This window comes from Geotrypetes seraphini, chromosome 4 (assembly GCF_902459505.1).
Source record: "Geotrypetes seraphini chromosome 4, aGeoSer1.1, whole genome shotgun sequence".
Classification (NCBI taxonomy): Eukaryota; Metazoa; Chordata; class Amphibia; order Gymnophiona; family Dermophiidae; genus Geotrypetes; species Geotrypetes seraphini.
In genome coordinates this window covers 194,517,289-194,533,850 of record NC_047087.1, presented here as the reverse complement: position 1 = coordinate 194,533,850, position 16,562 = coordinate 194,517,289, and the positions used below count along the sequence as shown (strand labels likewise).

At 43.1% G+C, this 16,562-nt stretch overlaps 1 protein-coding gene across 3 annotated transcripts in view; it reads left to right on the top strand.

The window, feature by feature from the left end:
* Positions 1 to 16,562, top strand: part of KIF7 (kinesin family member 7) — a 119,010-nt gene that overhangs the window by 32,373 nt on the left and 70,075 nt on the right. For all 3 annotated transcript variants that reach the window (XM_033942837.1, XM_033942836.1, XM_033942839.1), the window contains exons 5-6: positions 9,808 to 9,951; positions 15,719 to 15,955. In XM_033942837.1, the coding sequence (XP_033798728.1) occupies positions 9,808 to 9,951; positions 15,719 to 15,955 (381 nt within the window). The remainder of the gene's footprint in view (positions 1 to 9,807; positions 9,952 to 15,718; positions 15,956 to 16,562) is intronic.

Sequence of the window (16,562 nt, the reverse complement as noted above, 5' to 3'; positions counted from 1 at the left end):
GTCAAAGACCTCGTTCTCACAGACGCCATCACAGAGTACAACTGGGACCTCCTACTAGTGATAGAAACATGGCTCAAAGACAACGATGCAGCCACTTTGGGTGCGTTATGCCCTCAAGGCTACCAAGCACTGGCATGCTCCCATCCCAACAAGAGAGGGGGAGGGGTGACAGCGATCGTCAAATCCAAGTTAAACCCATGCCAAATACACTCCATAACACTACCAGACCTAGAATGCCTCGTTTTCTTAATAGGCCACAACATAAAAATCACGATCATACTAGTCTACAGAGCACCCTCCTCTCCTAGGTCTGCGCTCGACGAACTGCTAACCATTATAAGCAACCTGTCCGTAAACCATAAACAAATCATAGTTCTAGGAGACCTCAACTTCGCAGACTACCCAGAAGTCACAGGCGCCCCACGAGATTTCATCAAAACACTGTCAGATCTGGGACTCACTCAACAAGTCACCTCTCCAACTCATTCCTCGGGGAACACTAATCTTTCTCCCAGGCAGCCCACAAATTGACCAGAAAACATCCTCGCCGACAAACATCGTGGACCCCTGGACCGATTACCATATAATCACATTCGGCCTGCACACCAGAGTTAAAGAAGCAGCAGACCGAACAAATTCCCAGGAAACAATTACGTTCGACCCAAAGTCAGTAAACCCAACTACATTTTCCCACGGCATCTCCAAACCACAACTAAGCACAGACTCCCTAGAAGAGAAGGCACTGACCTGGCATTCAGGCATTAAAACACTCTTTGAGAACCTAGCAAAAATCAAGGTGGCCAGACCTAACTCACGACCATTCTCTTCACCCTGGTTTACAGAAGACCTGAGAGTAAAAAAAAGGAGAGTCAGAAAAGCAGAAAATACTTTGCGCAAAACTCTCAGGGACGAGGACAAATCCTCCCAGGTGGAAAAACTTGCTGCAAAACTACAAACTAGCCACACATGAAGCAAACAAAGCATATTTTACTGCTCTGCTATCCAAGATCCCAAGCAGATCGAAGGCCATCTTCTCAATAATGAAAAACCTATTCTCCTCATCCCATGGTCCAGTACATTCCCAGCAAACGAACCTAGACTGCAAATCCCTCTCCACCTTCTTCCATGACAAAATATCAAAGATACGCGCAAATCTGGACTCAGAGACCAAAGCACTACCATACATCCCAGAGACCACCCAAGATGACAATCCACTCAAGATGGAAACCTTGAACAGTTTCAAACCGATCTCCCACAACGACCTCAAAACCATTATCAACTCTGTACGCCCTGAAACCTCGATCCTGGACCCATGTCCCTTCACTACACTCCTGAACACAAACGAGGTATTCCTGGAATCTATCCTACTCCTAATAAATGAGTCCCTTACGACAGGTGTAGTTCCATGGAGCTGGAAATCTGCCATAGTAAAACCCCTCCTGAAAAAAACAACCATGGACCCAGACAACCCAAGCAGCTTCAGACCTGTCTCAAACCTCTCATTCATCTCAAAAATATTGGAAAAGACAGTACTCACGCAATTGCAAGACTTCATGGAGACAAACACCACCATCTCCAACTTCCAATCGGGCTTCAGGAAACACCACAGCATAGAAACTGCTTTTGGACATCCTAGATTACTGCTGGAAAATCCTAGACAATGGAAATGACGCACTGCTGGTACTATTAGACCTCACCATCGACCACTCTCTCCTGTTGTCCAGGCTAAAGTCCATTGGAATCCGTGACAACGCACTTCAATGGTTCTCTTCATTCCTGACCGACAGATCGCAGAGAGTCCTACTAGGAAAATCCTTATCTGAACCCAAACCACTCCACTATAGAGTGCCTCAGGGAGCCTTACTATCACCTCTCCTCTTCAACCTCTATGTCAAACCAGTACTGGACATAGCGGGAAAACACCAAATCAGAATCCACTCCTTCGCTGACAACCTACAACTCTATCTTCCCCTAGGCCATCACCGAGACACACAAATCTACAACCTCCAATCTTGTTTAACTGAAATAAAGACCTTGATGATCGGGAACAAGTTACAGTTAAATAAATCCAAGACAGAGCTTCTCTGGATCCACAAAGATCTATGCGTATACCTCCCTTCCATCCTTTCCTGGGCCACAGACACCCTTACACCTGGAGACAACGTCCACAGCCTAGGAGTAACTCTTGACTCTAACTTATCAGTGACAGATCATGTATCCAAACTAGTATCATCCTCCTTCTACTACCTCCACCAGCTAAAAACCATACGTGCATACTTCTTAGAACCCGAATTTGCTCAACTACTCTACACTTTTGTACTATCCCACGTAGACTATTGTAACACTCTACTAGTGGACCTGCCTATGAAAACTCTCTCCTGCCTCCAAATGGTGTAAAACGCTGCAATCCGCCTTCTGAAAAACCTAGGTATCCGCACCATGTTACCCCTGCATTAGCTTCCATGCACTGACTGCCCATTCAAAAATGCACCTTCAAGGCCCTGGTCCTCGCTTTCAAAATCTTCCATGAAACAATTCCGTACTACATGAAAACTAAACTACAAATCTACTTCCCAAAGTGACCACTGAGGTCCCAAGGAGAAAAACGACTGACCATACCTCCTGGCCGCTCCCTCAAAACTGAAACAGCCCGCAAACGCTCCTACTCACATTTCATACCCAAACTTTGGCACACAATCCCTCCTTCCCTAGCAACAGCAGCAGATGAATCCAGAGACTAATGGGATAGCTCACATCTACCAGCAGGCGGAGATAGAGAAACTGATTAACAGGTGGCCCTATTGGCTGGCACTCCTCCTGTTTATCCAGTATTCTCTATCTCCCAGCAGGAAAAGGTCGCTATTCAACTAGCTCCTGAATTCTGGCTGTGACTAGAACTTTATTTTCTCCTATTGAGGTTTCTCTTCAGTGAGACTGCCATTCTGTTTCTCCTGTTGAGGTTTCTCTTCAGTGAGACTGCCATTCTGTTTCTCCTGTTGAGGTTTCTCTTCAGTGAGCTGGCAATGCTATTTCTCCTGTTGAGATTTTCTCTTCAGTGAGACAGGGGTGTCCGGCTGAACGGTGCCGGCTTTAGGGGTTACACCTGGGCCCCCCCCAGATCCCAGCCTCACCCTCCCTCCATTGCTAGAGGGTCTGACTGGGTCTCAATTTTTTTCTTCTTTCCCTTCTCTGTAAAAAATAAAAATAAAAAAGAGACCACAGTTGCTACATTCTGCCATGCTTTTGCTGCAAACTGGCTTCAACCGGCCCTAACAACAAGCTTGTGAGTATGTCTGGCTTTTACGGTTGTTTGAACTTCAGGTTCTGTTTGGGAGTCTTAGTACTGTGGGTTCGGTCATCGTACATTTAAGGTATGGATATTTTATTGAGGCTAAGTTTTATGACTAGAAATCCGCGGAGGGAGCCGGGACTTCCCGTCCTTTGCATGCACGCGCTTGGTTTCCTTGTTGGTTACAGCGCGGCAGTAGCGATGCGATTTCATGCTCGTACTTGTTCTCATTGTTGGGTTTCAGTGCAGCAGTAGTCCTGTTTATTCTGAGGCTCTCTTTCATCGGTGTTTGTCACGGCCATGTGCAGCTGATTGTGCAGGTGCCGGTTTATAGCAGCACGCATGAGATGGGACATGTTTTTTCCGGCGCTGTGGGCCGTTCTTCTGGTTATTCCCCGAGTCTGATTTTCTTTCTATGCAAGCCGCAGCAGGGTAAATTTTGCGGGGCTCGAATCCGACTATGTTTCTAGGAGCGTTGATGCAGCAACCACGTGTCAGCGAGAATCAGGCGTGCGCTTGGGTCTCCGGCAATGGCAGGAGAGCTGCAGCGTTCCGGTAGTTTGTTTCCAGCTGACTTTGGTCAGGGTATGCCGGGGCTTCTCTCCTTTCCAGTTCAGACAAGTTGTATGTGTTTCACCAGCTTTGGGACAAGCTTGGGCAGATTTATATGTCTATGTCTGTGTTCCTGCTGTACTCCCTTGAAGGAAGCTGCTTGTTTAATCGGACTCTGGGGTTAGCACTCAAGGGGTTTACCAGAGAGACTCTGACCTGTGCTAGGTCACCCAGTCTCGGTTTGTCTCCGGACTGGGGCGACATACGGCAACTCACAGCACGGTGAGATCAGCAGTAAGATAGTGCCCTGTACTTCACACAGGTATCTCATTGTCTTTCTTGGGGTCCCTGCAGATTGAGCCTTTGTCTGTTGGTAACTGTCCTTATTTGGGCCTCTGTGCGGAGCTGCATGTGTCTAGTAGTGGCACAGGATATATATGCCTAAAGGTAGTACAAACAGTTTCCAAGTTCGGGCTGTCTCTATGGGCATAATGACACTGCGCATCTTCCTGTGGCCAGGACTCTCTTTCTCTATTTCTGAGGGGGCCTGGACTTCAGATTTCCATGCTTATCACGCTGGTTTCTCCTGTCACCATTTTCTCATGGCACATGCTAGACAGGCCCCCCGACCAGACAGGAAGGGCTGTACAGCTCCTTTTAACCAGGAGCCAGTTACCTATTCTATCAAACCCGCGAAGGATCACGCGCTATGTGGCTGTTAGCCTCATCCCTGAAGCTCTCATTAGCGATGTGAGCTTTGTCTGATACCTGTAAGGATGCTGTTGTTTTCCACGGGGCGGTAGATGCAGCATCTTGATTGAGTCTAGTATGTATTCACTTTAAAGGACATACATATTTCGCTCATGTTGCATGGGGTTAGTACTGTTTTCATGGTTCCAGTATATTCCTATTTACATTGTGAAACTTGATTTTTCCTAGGAGAATCTTCTTGCAGATCCTACAGTCTCATCCTGCCATTCCCTGACCTTCTGCACTTCATTCTGAGGGGATCTTGACTTCTTCCAATGACTCTTCAGGCTTTCTCATGAGGGAGAAGATGCTATAATGTCAGGTCAGGGGGCTGTGAAGATTTTTCAGGATGCTTGCATCTTTGCATCCTCCTCAGGTTTGCAGTTCGTTCTTGGAGTCTCTATGTTTTGTGTTTCCCTTTTCAGTGTTACTGGTCCTCAGGACAGTTCTTGTAGTTCTTCGGGAACTAAGGGACGTTGTTCCACTTACTGCATGGTGCCCGAGACGGGGGCATTGGGCAGGCTGGATCCCATTCTGCTGAATTAGTTTCTCGGGGTTACACATTTCTGCAGACAACCTGGGAGTATATTTACATTTTCTCTATGGACTCCGAATCGGCACTTGGTTTGTCTGCCTCTCTTGGAGCAGCGCTTTCGGTTTTGGCACATGCCATTTCGCCTACCCAAGGCTTCACGAACGTTTTAGGTGATGTGGGCGGTGGTACCGTTTTAGCGCTACCAGGCAATTCATCTAATTTTTTCTTGACTGCCTGCTTGATTCGGACGACTTCCAGTTGGGCCATTTGACTGACATGAAAAGGGTGGTACCTTTTCCTCAGTTCTTTACATGTGCATCTTCGAATTTGCACAGCGCTCTTTTCTCCTGTACTATTTATAGGTATATCGGGGTAATGTTTTTATTCATATAGGAGAGACATGTGTTTCTTTCCGGAGACTTGGGCGTGGGGTCTCGGTCTCAGATTGGTATTCTTCTTCGCTTACAATGACCAAGAGTATGGGATTCTGTACAGTTTCTGGGATCCATATTGCTGACTCCACTGGGAACTTCGGCTTGCTTTCCCCTTCTTATGCTACAGCAGTCACTTTTGTTCCGGTGGTTCCCGGTATCTCAGGGCTCCAATTATTTGGTATGCTCCTCCTGCATCGCTCTGTATGATTTGGTGGCTCAGCGCGATTTCTCTTTTCAAGGCATGCCTCGGTCTTTGCTGGACTAGCTCATGATCACCGACCATCCCGGGCTGTCGGGTTGGGGGGCTCGGTGGCTTCCATCCTCAGCTCCAGGAGTCTGGTCTTCAGAGGCGACTCAGTACTTGTTCATTCTTCTACTCTTGAGCAGGGTCAGGCTACCTTTCTGGAGCTTCAGATCATTTTTCCGGATTGCCGCTGAGGGTCCTTTTGGTCAGTATTAGGATGGGGGTATTTCTCTACAGCTTGGGCAGTAGGTGTTGTACTCAGTTGGCAGGTGAAGTTGGTCTGCTTCAATGGGTGGACTCTCATCTTCGTCTTCTGTTGACAGATCCTTTTATGGATCAGGATAAGAGTTTGGATAGACTTTCTCTCCACGGAATCTGAGCATGGCCCATTTCTTGTATGTTACAGTGTACAGCGCTGTGTACGCTCTGGAAAGTGTGCATGTTAGTAATAGTGTAATCTTCTGCATCCTGGATATTGAGATTTGTGGCTCAGGCGTTCTAGTTCTTTTTATGGACGTGAGATCTCCTTGACCTAGACCTCATGGCCTCGTTTCTCAATTCTAAGCTTCCTAGCTTCTTCGGCGGGCCCAGGGATTGGGAGTTAGAGGGGGTAGCTGCATGGCTCCTTTCTCGCCTCTGCCTTCTCTTTTTCAGTGTTTTCTGCTGGCTGATGATGGCTTGGATTTGCCATCTCGAGCTCGCTTTCCGGGCACAGTATTTGTAGAATCTCTAGATTGGCGGCGCCATCCTTACTATGCGGATTTGATGAGTCTTTCGACAGCCGAACTAAGAAGTTTCCTGGTATCTCCGGCTTTGCTCGCCTAGGGTCCGATCAACATGGATATTTGTACTACTTTAGTATTACGACCTAGTTTTTTGAAAAATCTTGGTGACGTGTAAGGGTTATGCGAAGCAGGTTGTTTCTTCTCTTATCCAGGTGCTATGGACGTCTTCTCCTGTGGCTTCTGCTTCCTTTTGGAGGTTTTTCCTTTCTTGGGTGCTTCTTAACGTTTGAACCACTCCAGAGTTTCTTTTTTGCACAAGTGTATTGCCGAGGGCTTAGCGTTCAATTCCCTTCAGCTTCTAGTACCATTCTTGGCTTATTACAAGGGCTAGGTATATTGCTCTTCGCTTACTTCTCAGCTTCATGTAGTTCAGTTCCTAAACAGAGTGCGGTATATTCATGCGCCTCTTAGAAAGCCCAGTTTGGAGTACAATCTTCACGTACTTCTTCTCAGTATACCGAAGGCTTCATTTCATCCTTGTCTTTTGGGACTTTAAAGGGCTGTGCCATTGAACATGGGGTTTCTTGTGGCCATGGCTTCAGCTCTGCAGTTTTCTATGTTGCAGGCCTTGTTTAACGGGAGGCCTGCAACATTCTGATTTCCGAAATATGGGGTATCAGTTCGGATGGTACCACTATTTCTTTCTAGGGGGGTATCATCCTTTCTTTTATGTCATGCTCGCTTTTCCTTCCTTCTTCCTGGGAGGAGAAATTGGGAGCAGTGCTTTTATTCACTGCATTTTTTGATACGTATGTAGTATTCTCCGCGAGCTCGGTTTCTAACGACTTTTAGTTGTTTATATCTCCTTTTTGTATTCTTCAAGGGACGCCTCAAACATATGGCGGCGTCCGAAGCCTCCATCGCTCAATGGGTCCAGGAGGACATTCTTTATGCTTGCTTGCTAGCAGGGAAGCGGTTGGCGAAAGAACTTCATGACCATTCCGCTGGAGCGATGGCTACTTCTTGGGCACAGCCCAGAGGTTTTTTCTTTGGAGGAGATTTATCTCGCGGCTAATTGGTCTTCTGAGAGTGCTTTCTCTCCGCATTTCTGCTTGGATGTGGGGGCACATGCGGTAGGGGCGTTTTGTGCTTTGGTTGTTGCGGAGGTGGTGTTTGCTTCCCACCCAGATTGAGGATTGCTTTGCTACATCCCATTGGTCTCTGGATTCATCTGCTGCTGTTGCTAGGGAAGGAAAAATTATGTTCTTACCTGTTAATTTTCTTTCCCTTAGATGCAGCAGATGAATCCAGAGCCCCACCCTTTCTGGATATTGTCTCTCGTTTTTTTCTTTTGCAACTTTCGCAGTTTGTTATTATGGCAGGTTGTTTTCTGTATTATTGCATTTTGAGATTTTTTATGGGAAAGAAGTTTTTTACATGCTATGCCTATTGATGGTTACGGATGCTTGGGCAAGGAGCTATACTGGATAAACAGGAGGAGTGCCAGCCAATAGGACCATCTGTTAATTAGTTTCTCTATCTCCGCCTGCTGGTAGATGTGAGCTATCCCATTGGTCTCTGGATTCATCTGCTGCATCTAAGGGAAAGAAAATTACAGGTAAGAACATAATTTTTCCATCTGTCAGATCACTAGATGGACTCTGGAATTTCAGGCAGGCCGTGAAAACCTTCCTCTTTACTAACCCAGCGCCTTAAAAGTCATTCACCCAGAAATGCCACTCAGTCAACACACCTACGCCACCTAATTTTATCAGATGCTACTTAGTACATATGTTTTATTGCCATGTCTATATTGTAAATTATTGTCATGTTTATATTGTAATTTATGTAAATTATGTCATCTCTGTTCTGTCTGGATTATTATGGATGTACTTTGTAACCCATTCTGGACTCCTTTGGGAGGACGGGCTAAAAAATTGAATAAATTGAATAAATAAATCTATTCCACTTATACAAGAGGGGGGAGGGGGGTTTGCGGTATGTGTACTTATGTAAAAGTAAAAAAGTTATTGCCTTATATAACACTTTTGAGTAATAAGTAAATTGTTTTATGTGTTTGTCACTGTACTTTTACTTAAGAACTTTGACCTAGTACGTTGAACAACACTGGGAAAGGATGATCATACTGCCTGTGGGACTTGGAAGCCTACTTTTAGGCCTGTAAACTCAGTTTCAAAGGGAAACTCCTCAGAGAATTTCTTTTGAACTTTGAGCATGAAAATGTGAAAGTATGCATGGACATTGCAAAACAAAATCTCTGCACATATTTTGACTCCCCTAACTGGTGCTTTTCCCTGCCCCCCCCCCCCCCTTTTCATGTGAGTACAAGTATGCACATTATATAATAATAATAATAATTTTTATCCTTATATACCGCCAAAGCCATATAAGTTCGAGGCGGTTTACAGCAAGAGGCGCTGGACAATCAGCGAAGAGGTTACAATCAAAGTCAGCAATACAATCTTACATAATAAAGAATGTGAAAGCTATAGAGTTCTTAGGGTTACTGGATTGAATAAGCAGTGCTGAGTAGATTCTTAGTTAACAAATCGATTGAATAGACTCATTTTTAATAGTTTTCTAAAACTGAAATAGGAAGAAGAGAGCGCGAAAATGTTACTAAGCCAATCGTTCCATTTGCCTGCCTGGAAGGCAAGAGTTCTGTCTAAGAATCTTTTGTAGTGGGAGGCTTTTATTGTCGGATAGGTGAACAGATGTGGCCTTCATGTGGGCCTAAGATAACTTGCCAGATTGAAGTGGGAAACAAGGTAGGTGGTGGCCAGACCAAATATTGATTTATAACATAGACAAGCGAACTTAAACAGGATTCGCGCCTCTAGGGGCAGCCAATTGAGTCTTTGATAGTAGGGGCTTATGTGTTCCCATTTTTTCAGCCTAAAGATCAGACGAACTGCCGAATTTTGAATGATTCTTAGTCTTAGAATGGTTTTTTTGAAGGAACCCAAGTAAATGTAGGGCAGAGAGACAGTTTTCAGAGGGATGTTTTCTATGTGTAAACACTGATTTACTGAATAAAGGCCTTTGAATACTACTTACAAAATGTGAACCTGCTTTGAGCACCATGTACAGAAGCTTTTGTAGGATTTATGATGGGATAAAATTAAATTCATTCCTGATATTCAGTTCTCTGAGATTAGTATTGCTAGCCCCTACCATACATGCTAAGGGTGTGACTTTATGTGAAATATGTCTTTTATCTGTCCTAGTAATCAAGTCTCTTGCCCTTTGGATGCCAGGGTCCCACTGTTTTGGAGCAAGCATGTGAAATGGACAAGGAAAAATACATAACAGACCTAGAGACTCAAGTTCAGCGTTTGGAAGATGAAAACATGGACTTCCTTGCAGCTCTGGAAGATGCAATGGAACAGTACAAATTGCAGGTACTCAAGTCACATCTACTTTGAGATTCTGTTAGAGGATGAGATAAGGCCCCATCTCATTAGTGTTTTGGTAGGAGTAGAAATACATGTCCATTTTTATGAGTCATTCTGACCAGAGTGGTATTGTAAGGTACGATAAAATGTAGAATTACACTGAACATAAAAAACTGAGAGAGAGAGTGGTTTGGTTCAGAATAAGCAAAGTGAAAGAGATTAGGGGCATAAATAAGATATTAATTTTGTTTTGTGTTTTAATTTTCTCATTTGTGTTTTATGTTTTGGTGGTTGAATCGCTTTCATTGGGATTCTCTTTTGTTCATGAAATGGCTTTCAAAAGGTAAAACAGGTTGTCCAGAAAACACTGGAGAACAAAGTTTTCCAAACATTTTGCTTCTTTTAAACAAACTGGTGATTATGATAGACCCCTTCAAAATAAACATAAATATAATTTCCCACTGACTGTATCATGTAGGCATTTTGAGAAACACGTTGGTATCTTTAATTGACTATAACATGTTTTAATGCACAAAGTTTCTGATACGCTGTGATAGTTTGCCATAATTAAAAGCGTTTTCCTGCTATATGAATAATAATGAAGAAAGAAATATATATTACTATATAAGTAATAATGAAGAAAAAAATATATGTTAGAATTAGCTCCTCTGTATAGATCGCCCTGGGAAGAATGATATTGAACAACTGTGCTGTGTTCTGCGGATCCTGGGCACCCCCAATGAGAAGATCTGGTCGGAAATCACAGAACTTCCTGATTACAACAAGATCTCCTTCAAGGAGAACCCACCCATACCACTAGAACATATTGTACCAGATGCATCTCCTCCAGTCCTGGACCTGCTCAAGCGCTTCCTAGTGTACCCATCCAAACAGAGGATCCAGTCCACAGAGGCCTTGTTGCACCCATACTTCTTCACAGAACCACTGCCTGCCCATCACTCGGAGCTCCCCATCCCCCAGCGCAGTGGGAAGAAAACCCAGCAACGTCTGCAGCATCAGCATGAATACCACATGGATCAGCCCCTGGAAGAATCTATGGTTGATCCTGAATTGATAACCCCATATATCATGCGATGAGGGGAAAAGCCCCACCCTCCAATATAGGTGGTGGTGTGTGGAATTTATCTGAATGAGAGCGAGCGTTGGAAAATTGTCTATATGTCCCATAATAATGTTATCTTTTAATCCCCTGTTTTATCAGATATGTTTTTATTAAATTTATAGGCAGTATATCAAATAAATATGAAACTTGAAATATATTGTTTTCTAAGTATGACAATTGTAACGTGCCTTGACTGTTTTCTATGTATGTTCACCTGCAACCCTTTCAGAGCTTGTTGGGGAGAACAGGATTACATTACATTACATTAGAGATTTCTATTCCGCCATTACCTTGCGGTTCAAGGCGGATTACAAGAGATGAAAAACATTGTGTTACAATGGAAGAACATTTGTCCTTTCTAGAGAGGTAAAGATTGGTTATGTAGTTTCTATATGGTGGGAAGAGTGGGGGAGGAAGGACGGTAAGTTTGAAGTTAGGGCTGTATCAGGAATTTCTTGAAGAGTGTAGTTTTTATTTCTTTTCTGAAGTTATGGCTGTTTCAGAAATTTCTTGAAGAGTATAGTTTTTATTTTTTTTCTGAACGTCTTGTAGTCTGGTGTCGTTATCAGTAGATTGGAGATTTGGTTATCTAGTTTAGCTGCTTGAGTGGCCAGGAGGCCATCGTATAGTTTTTTCCGTTTTACTTCTTTGATCGAGGGGTGTGTGAATGGGTGTGTGTTTTTCTATGTCTGATTGAGGTGGTTTGGATGTGGCGGTTGTTCAAGTAGGTTGGGCTGTCTCCGTTTAAGGTTTTAAATAACATACAGTAGAATTTAAATAGTATTCTTTCTTGGATTGGTAGCCAATGTGAGTTGATATGTAATATGGTCATGTTTTCTCAATGAGTAGATGAGTCTCAGAGCTGTATTTTGGATTGTTTGTAGTTGTTTAGTCATTGTAGCAGGGCAGGGGAGGTAGAGGATGTTGCAGTAATCTAATGAATTTAGGATTAGGGATTGTACTATAAGCTGGAATTGTGTTTTTTCGAAGAATTTCCTGACTTGTCTTAGGTTTCTCATCACTGCGAAGGATTTCTGTATTGTTTTATTTATTTGTAGTTGCATGGTGCAGCATCGGTCTATAGTCATTCCTAGTAGTTTTATGGTAGTTTGAATGGGATAGTTGATTGTGTTAATTTCTATATTGGTTATAGTTGGGACTTTGTCGTTTTCGAGGAGAATGAATTTAGTTTTGTCTGTGTTGAGTTTTAGTTTGTGATCTTTCATCCAGGTTGCTACTGTTTCGGTGTAGTTTGTTTGTCATGGCGGTCTTTGGTTGATCAAAAGGTATGAGAACGGTAATGTCATCTGCATAACTGTAGGTGGTGATGCCTAGATTATCCAGGTATGTTCCGAGAGATGCAGTGTATAGGTTGAAGAGAGTAGGGGATAGTGGTGATCCTTGTGGTACACCGCAAGGGTTGGACCAAGGTTCAGATTTTTCTTTATCTGATTTTACTCTGTATGTTCTGGATTTTAGGAAGTCTTCAAACCAAGAGTATACTTTATCTGAGATGCCTATTGCATCCAAAATTTGCAGTAGAATGTTATGGTCTACCAGGTCAAATGCTGCGGTAAAGTCTAGTTGTATGAGAAGCATTTTTTTTTCCTGTGATGAGGTGTTGTCTGGCTGTGTCAATGAGGGAGCCTAGTAAGGTCTCTGTGCTGAAGTTGGATCTGAAGCCAGATTGCGTGGGGTGTAGTATATTATGGTCATCTAGATAGTTGGTGAGGTGTTTGGCTACTAGTCCTTCTGTTAGTTTGACATATAGAGGTATTGAGGATAGAAAAATTAATAAATAAGAAGTGGATGAGAGAAAAAGGAGTGTAAGTGTACTATTTTATTTTCATCATCATCTGGGGTCACATGAATCTTTTATGATGATGTCAGTTTTTAATAAAAGTTTAGGAAGTCCTGGCCTAGTGAGCTTACAATCCAAGTTTGTACCTGAGACAATGGAAAGTTAAATGACTTGGCCAAAGTCACAAAAAGCAGCTTGGGATTGAAACCAGACTTCCCCGGTTCTCAGTTCACTGCTGTAGTCATTAGGTTGCTCTTCCACCCCTTTTTAATTAAATTTAGTATTCTGGAAATGAGATGTCCAGGCTGGGATGTTCACAGTTTCCCATTGTTTTATAAAAGGCATAACAATGCAAAATGGCTTAACATATGAACCATGCATTGAGAAACTTGAACCTTGAATTTAGAATTACTGCATATGTTATTAATTTAAAAATACGTTTTTCTCCTTTTGTAATTGTATGATTGGACTTATCTATCCAGGTTAGAAACTGACATTCTTTTCTGTTCTCTTAATTTTTTTTATTGTAAACTCTCTGACCTATTTGTTAGAGCAATATAGAAAATCTTTAATAAACATAAAGATTTCTAGAGTAGATACAGATGTTCTGGAGATAATTTATTATATACTGACATATAAAAACTTGAAAATTCAATGAAAAAAATACAATGATAAAAAATACAGTGGTAAAACTCCAACCGGACTCTACACGGTCCGTGTTTCGGTGAACACGCCTTTCTCAGGAGTCCAATTGTTTGCAAACTCACATATAAAGAATTGGACTGAAAACAGTCTATTGTCTTTAAACATGTGAGCAAAGAACACCGCAAACAAGCTGTTTTCATCGGAGGATTGTTTTTACTGTGGTCTCCCCATTTTTCTTTGTTATGATTTCTAGAGAAGAACATTGTATTAGTTAAACACTGTATGCTTTTAGACCAGTTAAAGCAGAGAATATAAAAGTATGTTCTGGATATATGAAGGGAGCTTATTCCGTAGGGCAGGACACCTGAGTGAAAAGGCTTAATGTGTTGGCTTGTTAACACTGGGAACAGAGAGGTGTATAAGTGGGAATGATAGGATTGAGAGAATGGTTAGGTGAGAACAGTGGCTTAGCGAGGGTGAGAGGCGTCTCTCCTCCCGCACGTGCACCCACCAACCCCACCCCTTCCCTACCACCTACCTCTTTTAACTTCTCTGGTGCAAGCAGCATTACCAGTTCGCTATCCCCATTGGTGTCGGCTCTTCCTCTGATGTCACGTCCTAGGTGCAGGACCTGGAAGTGATGTCAGAGGAAGAGCTGACAAGGGTAGCGGTAATTCTGCTCGTGCTGGGGAAGTTACAGGGTAGGGAAGGGGCGCACGTGCGTGTCGGGGGGAGGAGTGGGAAGTAGCAGGGGAGAGGAGGAGGGGTGTCTGCACCCGGGTAGATCCCCCCTCTTACTATCTGATTGGGTGAGAACATGAGAAGAAGGATTATAGGGAGCAAGGCTGTGAATGTATTTATGGGGAAAAGTAAGTTTACTGTTTACAGTTTGAATGTTTTTGACTTCCTTATAAATGCTGAAGTGAGATGGGGGGAGGCAGAGTATTGAGGAGGGTATTTTTTGTGAGAGTTGAGGTGAGTGATAAAGAAAGCAGACCAGGGAGGGAGGAGGTCCAAAACTAGAGAAGAGTATGTTTTGTGGATGTTAAAAGAGTTGATCATAGAGTAGTGAAGAAAGAAAGGTTATAAAGGCAAAACTGTTATTGATTTAGCACAGTGTGACTCAAATGTATTTAGCTCTGGCACACTAAACAGAGCAAATGTTTTTCGTTGCACCCGAAGGCCCTCTTTTACAAAGGCGCACTAAGCATTTTAGCACAAGCATGTTATCCTATGGACATGTTAGTGGTTAGCACGGATTTAGCACACGCTAAATCAACGCATGCGCTAACCACTAACATGTCCATAGGATAACATGCTTGCGTTAGCATTTAGCGTGTGTTTAGCCGCGCTAAAAAGCTTAGCGCACCTTTTGGAAAAGAGGGGGGTAAATGAAGCAAATGTTTTTCATGGCATATTCCAATTGAAATTATAAAATTACAAAACCAACAAATTAAATTTTAGAGTTATTTAAAGTTCTTTAAGCTACTATATGTATGTGTTGTAACAACGATGAAACTAAAGCAGATAGAATTGAATTGCTAATCAATGCAATGAATGTGCTTGTTCTTGAGTGCAAATTTACTCAAAATGCGGCTTGATAGTCAACAAGCAAGCACGCATTTCATCACCCACCATCTGCAGTCATTCTCTTTTTTCCAATTTAATTTCTGTCAGAGCTGAAAATCCATGATCGGAAAGATAAGAAGATCTAAACAGTATCAAAGCCTTGATTGCGTTGTTGCTCAATTAGGATAACTACTGCATAAAATATCTAAAAGTTTTCAAGGACCAATCGCATCAAAGATGTGATGCTTGTCTGGGCAGTTGTATCTTTACGCACACAGAAGCTTATAACATTGACAGATTCTTGTGTACACGATGTACATGTCATCTGTTCTTATGAAGGGAATTTTAAAAAATAAAGTAAAATTCTGGAATCTCTCATGGCACACCCGGAATCTCAACAGGGCACACCACTGTATCATGGCACACAGTTTGAGAGACTGATTTAGCAATACAAAAGAGATGAGATCTCACTGACTCAGCAGGGTGAAAAAAAAATGAATTGACTCTCATTAGGACTTGGCAGAATGAGAGATGTGAACATTGTTTTTATGTATGTGATAATAAATATTTGCTGTATTAAATCTGATAAAAAAATAAATATATATATATATATATAATGCATTTTGATCCAACAGAATGATAGACTGCAGGACCAGCAAGATAAAATCACAGAACTGCAGAATCGTCTGGAGTTTGGGAATCCAAGCCTTTCTGTATCTGCATTGCTGGAAAATGTTCATCTGGTGGAACTAGGCCAGAGGCCTTGTACAGCTCCCTTATGCAACACTCGAACCACCTACCCACACAAACTTGACATCTTACAATCTGGATCTGTATTTCATGGCACAATTGAAACAATCCATAGAAGAAAGGTTAGTTGTTCTTTCTTTAAAATATATGTAGCATATATGTGTTTTCAGGAGTCGAGTTTGCTTCCTGATCCCAGCTTCTGCTTCTTGGGATGCTGCAGGAGTAGTACCGTGTTTCCCCAAAAATAAGACCTACCCCGAAAATAAGCCCTAGCATGATTTTTGGGGGTAGGTCTTAATATAAGCCTACCCCCTGAAAATAAGCCCTAGTCGCCAACATCAGCAAAAGCGCTGCCCCTCCCCCCCCTGCCGACCTATCTCTCCCTCCCATCTGAACTGCGAGACAGAAATAAATACCTTATAACAAACTGGCAGTGTCGGCAGCAATTTAGACAGGCAGAGGAACGGCCCAGGCCACAAAGCAGCCTGTCTAGATTGCTGCAGAGGAATGGCCCAGGCCACGAAGCAGCCTGTCTAGATTGCTGCTGACACTGCCTGTTTGTTAGAAGGTATTTATTTCTGTCTCGCGGTTCGGATGGGAGGGAGAGGAGGGGAAATGGGGGTGCATGGCGACGGGGGGGATAGAAAGATGCTACACGGGGGGATGGGAGGAAGGGAGGGATAGAAGCTGCAAGGGTTCTGCTGCACAAGGGATGGGAGGGAGGGATAG